The 10,947-nt window shown below is 47.7% G+C and overlaps 1 protein-coding gene across 1 annotated transcript; it reads right to left on the bottom strand.

Annotated features, from left to right (window-relative positions):
- Positions 1-817: 817 nt before the first annotated feature.
- Positions 818-9,528, bottom strand: LOC125941366 (uncharacterized). The gene is made up of 4 exons (XM_049658462.1): positions 9,135-9,528; positions 5,248-5,590; positions 2,176-2,440; positions 818-1,278 (listed from the first exon to the last, which is right to left on the bottom strand). Exons 1-4 carry the CDS (start codon positions 9,357-9,359, stop codon positions 990-992), a joined length of 1,122 nt encoding a protein of 373 aa, XP_049514419.1. The 5' UTR covers positions 9,360-9,528; the 3' UTR covers positions 818-989.
- Between the last annotated feature and the right edge of the window lie 1,419 nt (positions 9,529-10,947).

The following is a 10,947-nucleotide window of genomic DNA, read 5'->3' as shown; positions in this document are numbered from 1 at the left end:
GAAATTTTCGCTCCACTTAATTTCTCCAGTACTAGCTTTATGTGCCCTTGTAAATCTGATGCGAACAATTAAAAAGTCCCTGTCTAGGTGGAAGCGTTTCCTACCAGCACACGTCTCATTTCAGATGTATGGACAATACCAAAACCACTGTTGGCATACTCGTTCAGCCTGCTGTCACGCGCGACAGCACACACCGTCGAATGGTTGAGATTCTGAGGCTCACACGCGGTTACAAGACACACGATGTGCGTACGACTCCGCTGTTTCCACCTATTGACCAATCTAAGATTTTTGTTCTATTTGGATTCTAATGTCGGCTCGAATTTCCCAGCAAACACCAGCTTGAAAACGAGACATCGCCCTACTGTGGTAAGCTTCAGAAGACGCAGCCTGAACGGAGAGTCCTGCAATTCCTTATTCTGTTGTGCTTCCAGGTCTATTCTTTTCTTCCTGTCATGCTCCAAGGCATTCGAAGCGTCTTGCGTACCACGGTAACGTCATACGCCAATTCAACAAATGATACTGATGTAAAAGTTTCCCTTTTTTTCTGCCGCAAATATAGCACTCCTGTCGACACAGCTGTACATTTTAGATTCAATAGTTTCTATGACTTTTCGCAGAAATGCATTCAACACTGAAATTTTATATATTTTTTTCATGGGAAGACAGTCCATAGTTTTTCGTAGAAATGCTATAGATTTCGAACGGAAATGTATTGCACCCGGAGAGCAGTTAAGTGTCGATATGACTTTCTGCAAGGCATTACCCACAGTTACTCTCACTTTTGTTAAATTTTACACCAACGTTATCTGTGGCATTTCATGAAAAGATCAGAAGGGAAACCAGAATTTTATTTTGTACCACTGTCTTGCCGGTACGTCGCCAATTCCATCTTCATCAAGAAAGCTACCAAGTGTTTCAGCCATCTGTTCTGTAAAACCAAATCACACATCCCCGAAGAACTCGATTCACCGTGTCCGGGTTCTCCTCTAGGCCCGCCACGGACCCGTGATGCGTGTCACGGGCTGCTGCTTGGACACGTCCTGCGATGTACCGCGCAGGCGCAGTAGCTTCCCAGTCTTTGTCACCCACACCGAAGGCGTACGAGCGCTGCGACCGTGGTTCTTCAGCACGAAGGGCAGCGTGTTGCCGAGGACGCAGGATATGCAGCAGGCGATGGCCATGAGCAGCATCAGAAGGATCATCTTGGTGTAGGCGTTGCCGGGGTAGCTGTCACGCGAGCTCTCGGTGATGATGCTCTCGACAGTAGCTGGCGATCTGCGTGATGTTACGCGAGTGACAGGTGTGCGTGATTCGGCGGAAGGAGCCTTTTTGTTCTCGTTTCCGTGCTTCTCAAGTAACAGCAGCACTCAGTGATTGAAACTTGATATTCCCACGTGACGCCACCTGACGACCGACGCTTTTTGCCGGCACCGTTGAGCGCCAGGTGATCGCTGAGACAGGCCGAATGCAGTGACAATGGATCACAAAAGGCTCTCGCTTTTATCTGATACAGAAATCGGTATCCCTAGCGCGCACCAGTTGCGCAAAATCTGACGGCAGCCATGCGCTCAGAGTGTCGCGTTTGAATTGCTTAGCACTGTTCATTTGTGCACCAGCTTTTCATGTATTCTTGGTTAATAGGAACGTTGTTTTAGGCGCCTGTTGCACGAAAGTTCTGGGACCCGAAGTAGAGTACTCGAGGAGAAAGATATTGAATAAAGGGAAGTCACTGTAAACAACTAATTAACAAAATAAATACTGCAGTCGACGACTTCGCGAGGCTCATCCAGCGGCACCGAATTTTAAATCTAGCAAAATTTTTGAGGTGAGCCCAGTGAATTTAGCGGTAATGTACGTCTGTTGTTCAACTGACACTCAAAAAACGTCTTCTCGAAGAGTGTGCGAAATTTTACCTGAGAAATTTCGTCACCCATTATGGGAACCATCGCACACATCGAAAGTGACGCAAACACTACAGCTCCTCTTAAGTGGCTGTGCTGGGTTAGCACACTGACTAGAATTCGTAAATTAAAACGTGTAAATTACAATACCACAATAAGTGCTTTGAAATTATTAGTTACGAATACTAAAATAAAAGCATGTCGGCGTCCAAGTGAACTACTGTGTGCGCATGTAGCCAATCAGCTACATCTGCGACCACGAATGACCCACCTGTTTGGTACCACAGCTTTGTCGACCGCGATGAACTGTGCGGGAAACGCTTCGACAACCGAGTATGCACTGCGGTTTCTTGGAAGATCCGGAAACGGCTTTACCCCAGGAGACAGCCTGGACAGCAGACCACCTCTAGCGGCTTCCGTGGCATTCCTCTTGACAGCACCGGCCGCGTTTGGGAAGACGATCACCTCGAAGATGCTGAGGACCCCTTCCTCAGGCTTGCTCACAGTAGCGTTGCTTCCCTCTTTCTTCTGCAGCCCTGCACACGGTATAACAAACGGTAGAATATCGCTTAATCAAAGTGTCATTACGGTTATAGTAATGCTCAAATGTGTATTGTGAAAAAGGTTTTCTGTCTAGCTTTCTTTAGCTGACTGAGTGTTTGAGGTATCTGGGTATCTTGTAACCACTTCCAAAAAAACTGTCCTTTCGCACCTCCAGAGTGTCGTGGCGAGTCGCAAGTGTTAGGAAAATGTAGATCTCAACAAGGCAAGAAGCGATAATTTGTCGCAGAGAAGGTAAACTTACTGTTACAGGTGTAATTAAGAGCCAATACAGCCGAAAATCAACCATACTGCACTGAATGCCTGTAAAGGGTGCACCACCGCAGATACAGGCGTGCTGAGGCAAAGCCGCCGTACGGCACACTTTTGCGAAATGGAGTGAGTTCGCTTTCGCTAAGTATGGCTTGCGCGTGGCAATGGTGTCGGGAAGGCGGTATCGCCGGTGCCTCCAAGAATCGCGAATTAGTGGCAGAGAAGGTAAACATTAATGGTACGGGACTAATAAGCGCCAATATAGTCGAAAACTTGCCGCATTGCGCCATAGACTGCGTCACCTACGGGATCGGCCCACTTGTCCTATTGGTAAAAAAAAATGCCAAACAAGACAAGGTTGACATTCTTCAGCATAAAATACGACACGAATAAGACAGGAAATGAGTGAATAATGAAGTTGAGAAAGTGGCACAAGGAAACAGCATAGGAAGGTACCAGCATTACATCATCGATTCATTTGAACCACCATGTGCTTCGATCTTTTTTTTAGCATCGGTACTTGGTTGATCCTTTCTTTTTTTTCCCCTTAATGTCAACGACCGTATACTATGAGCTACACCAGTTTTCTATCTAATCTACACCACTGTCTTCCTGTCTTTCTCTTAAGATTACGCCTAACATTTTTGTTGCATCACCCGTTGCGGTAGTTGATATTGAAGTTTATATTAAAGCAATGAAGTGGATATTAACAGGGCATGTAATGTGTAGGGCAGATAACCGGTGGTCTAGCCACTAAAGTTGCTGAGAGAGTGCCAAGGTAAGGGGGAAGGGCGCAATCGAGGACGACCGAGAGCTAGCTGGTCTGATGGAATCACGGAAGCACTTTATCTTTGTTACGCGTTAAGCCCATAATTTATAGATAATATAGTTCGTAGTTAATATAACTATAGGTTATTCACACGTAAATAATTCGCAATTGATGCCATAGATGACATTTCTATGTAATGCCATGATGTGACACTCTTAGCTAATAACCGCTTCACAAGCATTAACTCTTCCAAGAAATAGCAGTGTGTTGTCAGGCAATAAATGAAAACAAGCAACACCGAGCGCTCGTATTTTCCCCTGACGCTGGCGTACTTCGTTGCCGCTTTTGAGCGAGCGAGTTATCCACGACAGATTAATATCCTTAGCGGCGCTAAAAATATAAGTCATGACATCCGAAAGACAACGCATGGCGTTAACTTTTAACTGATTAATTCGAGATACGTGCAAATTTTGACACGGAGTTCTTGCCCATGTGACCTGGGGCGAGGCATTATGTCAGAAAATGGCGCATATGGAAAACTTATTTAGGTTTTCGTGTTTTGTATTCCTTTGAGACAGGTTATTACTTGTTTCGGCATCCAATGGATACCAAGAGAAGGGAAGCGCAGTCGTGGTCGGCCGAAAACTAAATGGGGTGATGAAGTTAGCAAATTTGCAGGCGCAAGTTGGAATCAGCTAGCGCAAGCCAGGGGTAATTGGAGATCGCAGGGAGAGGCCTTCGTCCTGAAGTGGACATAAATATAGGGTTATGATATGATAATGATGATGATGATGATAACTTGTTTGAACATTTTGGTTGCTCCGAGTCACTTGTTCAGAGTTGAATGTGAAGTGATAGTGCGAAATAAAGTACAAATTAATAAGTGTGTCGCGCATGACGCCGCCTACTAATAGTTTTTGAACGCCAATGAGAGCCGCGCGTGTCCCCGCCTACCGCGCGCTTCGGCTTCGGCCTTGATACCCCGCGCCCACGGTGTGAGATGCCCGCGCCTCGGCAATGTAGGGTATATGAGAAGGAGAATGGAGGAGGATGAATACGGGCGAGGAGGTACGGGCGAGGTGAAATGGCCAAACGAGACATTGCCTAAAATGACCGGCTGAGGGAACATAACAATGACATGAAAAATTTTTATTGATTGGCTTGCGTTGCATCATATCGAGTGAATGAGCACATCTTTGTTTCACCAGCGCAGTGTCGTGTGTGGAACCGGTGAAACAGCTAGCACCTGAGCGAATCGAAGCGACTAATATCCAAATTTAATCGACAAGTGCGCGAGCCCTTCTTCCCTATCAATCACTGTGTCTAAGCCCGTATCCTTAAAAATGTCTTACGCTAGAATAGTTCTTAAGAGAACATTTCAGCCAATCCCAATGCTGGACATATCCTCACAGAAGCAGGCTGGCCAATGGCGAAGATCATTTACTAAAGAAAAGATTTGTGAATTCGGCCCCTGACTTTCTTGAATGGCCATGTACGAGCGCCATCTTTTGACATGATATCAAGCCTCCGTCGACATGCAGGAGAGGCCCACACAAAGTTTTGTACATCTCTCGAAACAAACATTTGGAAGTTGGCACCACTCGTCTATTGTCTTTCTTACGACTGTCCTTGCCTTTTAGGGGTTACTTAGGATGCGAGTATAATGGAACAACTACTCGGAATGCTAGCCACGGCAGATGATGCGTCTCTCCCAACTTAACATTCTGACCCCTATGAGAAAATTCAAGAAGGGAAGTATACCTGTCCTCACGACGCCGTCCTCGTTCCTGCCGACGACCGGCTTCCGAGGCAGTGGCACGAGTGGCGCGGCCATGAAGTTGTTCCAGAAGAACTGCATCAGATCCATGTGACGGGGACCTCCGCCTAAACGCGAGAGAGGAGACGGGGGCTCGGCGAGGCCCGAAGAAGAGGAGGGAACGCTGTTGACTTTCTTCGACTCGGCATTCGTTTCGTGGCCGCCGGCGCTGTCATGGCCGCCGTCCTGCTCCTTGACTTTCTCCGTACCACCGGCTCCTTTCTCGGCCACGGCAGGCAGACCGAAGCCCTCGACGACGAGGGGTTCAATGATAGGTTCCATATTGAGCTGCAACGGAGCAAGGACAAGTGTGCTTACGGATAGGTGTGGGCACTGCACTGACGCCAGCCGCAACCTGTATGTGGGCTCAGAATCGTCGCCCCGCCTTTGCTGCGGCCTGTCCCTTGAGCCATCGTCCAGCTGCTCTCCCAGGTTTACCGCACATATTAAGGAATTGTCACGGAATGCACCCATGAAGGAGTCAGCAACTGTCAATAGTTGGGCTACACTGAAGCTGACCATCTGACCACCAGCTGTGTATCTGTGGTCCACACCATAGATCCCTGTTGGACTTCATTAAAGATGAATAATTATACGTGTGCATATAACTTGCATGCATCATACATTTTTATGCCGCAGGGAAAACATTCGAACTGAAATACAATGTGCTTGCTGTGGTTATTTCTCATTATACCTCGCAATAGTGACAAGGTTTTTAAAATTTTATTTTGCTTGATCCCAACTAACTTTCACGCACGTTCAGTACCTTTACAGGAGGCCACCGAGTTCCGAACTGCGACTCCTCAGGGAGAAAATCGGACGCCATTACGCAAGGTCCCAAGTAATATGTTTGTTAGGTCGACGTCTTGTAGGCTTTATTGAAATTCTCAAACTAGAATCTTCAAGTAATCTCAAACGATCACTTGCGTCAATGCGGCGCCCACACATACCAGCTTAACGTTTAGTGATAGCTGTACGTGTGAAGGGCACAAACACCACGCTCTATTCAGGCGATCAGTTGCTCCAAGTAGAAGCAGGGTGCCGCTGTGATCTCGGGCTGCAATTATTGCGAGGTCGTGTACACGTTGGTGGGTCGGGCTGTCTCGTCTCTGCTTCCAATTCGACGCACTCAACTCAAGTGCGTATAAACCAACCTAACGGGTCATTCAGGTTGCTGCTTTCGAACGCTGTAACAGTGTGTTCCTGAATGTTCTCTTTTGAGTACCCGGATACCGGCTATGGCTTTTGGATCAAGGTCACTTGAAGGTCTCCGACAACTTTCAGGCTTAACATATAACTTTTTTTCTAGTATACCTCAAAGCACAGGGTGCCACGGTTATGTGCAATAATGATGCAACTAAGCGTACTCATATTTTATCCGAAGATAGTATAGTACTAAACAATACCCATTTCCGAATGTCATGTCTGAAAAAAAATTGAACGCAAGTGATCGCCGTTAGCAAGAAAACTAGAAACGCTCCCAAGGTTAAGGAGCGTTCTTTACAAAGCTATGTGCACCATAGGGCTGGGTTCAAAATTTATCGCATATTTATTCAAGTTGACGTTTGGTAGTGCACAGTTTACGAAGTATTCGAACAATTATCGTGAATATTCGGACTTGCGAATAGTGACTATTCAAGTCGGGGACCGAATTTAATGGCCACTATTCGCAAACCCAAAACGAATATCATCCTATTTCATTCGGAGATGGAACCGAATAGGCCAGTATTCGATTTCATATTTTATTTTATTTATTTATGAGTACCTTACAGAACCCTCGTGGGGCATTGTGTAAGGGGGGCAATACAGCATGTACAGAATAGAGAAATACACATAGGTGAAATATTGATTATTACAGATGTAAGTGAACACACGAACAGAGAAACGCAAAATATGCTAAAACATAGCATATTTGCGTTTAAATTAACAAAACATTACGTTTACAAAACATTACATAAGTGTAGTGTCTGAAAGCTTAAAATATTCGAGCACTCGCTACTCATTTCTTTTAAAACAGTATTCTGTCTTTCATAAGTGCTCTGTTTTCTATCTAAATGACCAGGTTCCAATTATAGGACCACCGCCTCCCGCCGCGGGCTCAGTGGCTATGGCGTCGCGATGCTAAGCACAAGGTTTCGGGTTCGATTCCCATCCACGGAGGTCGCATTCCGTTAGTAAAAGCAATGCGAAAACTCCCGTGTACCACGCAATTGGCGCATGTTGAAGGTCCCCAGGTGGTCAAAACTGTTCCGGAGTCCCCTAATTACGGCACGACTCAATAATATCCGTGTCTCGGAACGTAAAACTCAGCATTTATTGCTTTAACTAGGCCAATAGCACGCTCTCTTGAATCTAATTCTCTTCCCGACATTACATGGGCCCGTAGTATGGCGAAATCCGTCATGCGAATTTCTCCAATAAAGACGATTCTCGCTGTCGGGCTAATGCACAAGCGCAATGTTCTGTAACACTTTCAAGTGTGTAATAAATATTTTTTTTCTTTCCCGGCCGTGCTCACTGCATTTCGATAGAAGCACAATGAAAAAAAAAAATGATGGCCGCCATCCCGCTCTGAGAACGTCACTCTCCAGCGAAGCTGTATCAAACACCACACATGGTCGAGCATTGCATGCACGCTGTTCTTTTGGTGTCTAATTTCTGTAGTCTACCCATGGCAGTCTTAGAAGGAACTGAATTAGTTGCTAGACGGGTCTCCCTTTTATATAAAGCTTGGTGACGCGTCACTAAGGATATATATATATATATATATATATATATATATATATATATATACACGCTATACGACTGATTGCAAAGATAGACATGCCGCTTGCCTTCAATTGTTAACCGGGCGTTTTGTGTTTACGCCACGAAATTTTCCGACCAACGAGAGGTATACAGCTTCTCTGTCAAAATTATGCGTGGCTCTGTTACCGCAAACACCGAATATCAGCGGAGCTTGGAAAAGCCAAGTAAAGTAGTAGCAAATTTCACACTGTTTCCTGGCGTTCAGGATTTCTTCGCGATGTTCTGCGTAGTATCTCGATGAGTTCAACCAGCCACGTTCACAAGCCTCTGGATCTTCTTCACTCTCGGCTTCCCTCAATCTAAACTCGGGATGTTCTCATCTGTGACGCTTGGTTTCAGCTTCCCTAGCTCTCGCTTCAGTATTTCGGAGGCAACTAGTGTCCAGTTCTCTGGTCCAAACCTGCCGATCCGCCACCAGCATGCAACGGCTGCAGTCACGGGCACCAGGCGCGTTCGGCGCGAACGCGGGGAAACGCGATCGGCGTCGGCAGCAACTCTACGCGTCTCACTACCAGCTGCCTCACTCCTCTCCACCTCGCATCGGCTATGCTGCGCGATGCTATTTTTATACTCTGCTTTTAGTCTCTCTCCCAGTTCTCTCTCCGCCAGCCCGGCGAAGCTATCGCACAGGTAGTATGGGGAATTTATTTCTGTGTTTACGCCACGAAATATTCTGACCAATGAGAAGTATACAGCTTCGCTATAAAGCTTCTCGTTCATAGAGCTTTGGGAGCACGTTCAAGAAACCAAAGTGGATGAAGTTAGTCCCGAGACCCCCGCAGTGAGGTGTCTCCTAGCCCAAGTATTACTCTGGGATGCTAGTCCCCAAGAATCCACGAATGACGTAAGTAATCACTCTCGCCATTTGAGAGAGCGAGAGAAATGGATTGACAGTAGAGCCTGCTGACCGCGCAGTAACTGTCTAGCGCGTGGCTTAAACCCGAACAACGATTAGCAGTGTAAGGGAGTAGGAGCAGAGACGAAATGACGACAAAAAATAGGGAAAAAAAATCGCGCGCGATACCTTGTTCATCACTTCACTGCGGTCGTCTCGGAAGGACCGCTTCGCAGGTCCGCCCATCTGAGAGAGCTCCACCTCGCGCACGATGGGTCCCATGATCCTCTCGATTATGTTGGGGTGGTGTGGCTTCACTCCGTCGGCGCGGACGACCGCCTGGTAGGTCGCGATGGCCAGGGCGACCGCGATCCGTAGAACGGTCCTTGTGGTGGAAACCTTGGGAGCCGGCATTGCAGGCTTCGAAATCGGGTTCTCGTTCTTACGTCTGTCGGCGCCGGAGCAGGATCCTTCTGCTTGGTGGACCGCCTCTCGCGCCGCCGGTGATGGGGCACCTCGAAGCTCTTCACGCGGGAGCTCGGCTTGCTCGGACTCAGCGAAGACCCACAGGGGTGCCCAGGGCGCTCAAAACATGGCGGCGCATCGAACTCTCAGCGGCCACGAGCTAACGTTCTCTCCTTCTTCGTCGTTTTTACAAGTGAAGCTTGCCGTCTATGTGTAGCCTGAACGTCTCTGTTGTTCGCAGAAGCTATCATCATCAGCAATGGCTCGAGCGTCGTCGTCTTCTTCCGCAGCAGACATGATGGTGCCCCCTCTGCGCAACCGCGCGAACGCTCTCGTGCTGCTCACTGCTCACGCGTTCGTCGTCGTCGTCTTCTTACACAGCTGGCTCCGTTGCCGCTCATCATTCCAGAGTAGAATTTCACTTTTCTGTCATCGTAATGGGAAAGCCGCGTTTATTGAGCCATTGCCTAAGGATGTATGAGCCGTTTATTGTCTTACGTGACGGACAGATTTAGTTTTGAAGCACTTTTATTTTAAGGAATCGCAAGCGGCAATGGCGGGCGTATGCTGGTAAGCACGCCGCCGAGCAAAGTCGAGCCATCGAACGCAGGCGTTTGTAGTTCGACAACAACTTGCCCCTCATCAGTGTGATCCGCTCCGGCGAGCAGCGACACAATGCCTTGGAAGTGTTGAATGAACATTACACTACTTGTGGAGAAGACCTTGGTAAATTTAGAGTTCGCGTTGCGTGTAAGGAATCTTTAATCACGGGAAAACTGCCTGCGTTCAGCACTGTGAATGGCTACGTGTACCCTCCGTTTGTTGTGATGGTGATATGCGCATCCTCACGGGGTGGAAGAGCCGACGAATTATTCTTTTATTGCGATAGCAATTATATGGACACTCCAAAGCAGATTTCTGCCGTCGGCGTTGCCGTCGTCGTCGCCGTCGCCGTTGCCGTGAGGTTCCGTATGACGTCAATGGAGATGAAATCGTCGCCGCGCGCCGCCGAACGCTGTATGCGCGAGTGCAAGGGCGCGAGGGACGCGCTCTTTCACGGGGAGTGAACCCACGGCGGAGAACAAACGCGCGTTCTGCGCCGTGCTTCCTTAAGGGCTGCAGAAGTAGGCGTCTCTTTCCTCCTTTACAATCACCATATATGTATAGAGCAAACGCGCCTTCTTCCGACGCGCGAAAGGCCGGGGGGGGGGGGGGGGGGAGGAAAGGGAGTTGACGTTTAGCTGCGGCACCCAGTGCCTATTTATATCAGAGGCTCCGGCAACAGTCAGCAACGCCGCACGCATTTTGTGTGAACGCTGGCAAAACGCCGACAGCGTCGATATTAGTTCTGCGTGTTGCCGGTGCTGCTGCATGTCCAAGTTTATACAGCTGATCAACCTATTATCATTACTCCGTATAGCTCTCTACAAATTTGCTATCGCAATTGATGCTTCGCCTTTCAGGTGAAACTGCGACCACTTTTTTACCTCCTTCATTAACAATACTACCATATTTACTCGACTATAGGTAAAACACG

This window comes from Dermacentor silvarum, chromosome 11, assembly GCF_013339745.2.
Source record: "Dermacentor silvarum isolate Dsil-2018 chromosome 11, BIME_Dsil_1.4, whole genome shotgun sequence".
In the NCBI taxonomy this organism is placed as follows: domain Eukaryota; kingdom Metazoa; phylum Arthropoda; class Arachnida; order Ixodida; family Ixodidae; genus Dermacentor; species Dermacentor silvarum.
This window is presented reverse-complemented; position numbering and strand designations above follow the sequence as displayed.

What these genes read in the sequence shown, in the direction of transcription:
- LOC125941366 (XM_049658462.1), bottom strand. Translation starts at nt 9,359, where the DNA reads ATGCCGGCTCCCAAGGTTTCCACCACAAGGACCGTTCTACGGATCGCG. An exon ending in GCAGTGAAGTGATGAACAAG is followed by an intron (nt 5,591 to 9,134) that starts GTATCGCGCGCG and finishes GCTCCGTTGCAG; the next exon opens with CTCAATATGGAACCTATCAT. An exon ending in AAAGCTGTGGTACCAAACAG is followed by an intron (nt 1,279 to 2,175) that starts GTGGGTCATTCG and finishes AACATCACGCAG; the next exon opens with ATCGCCAGCTACTGTCGAGA.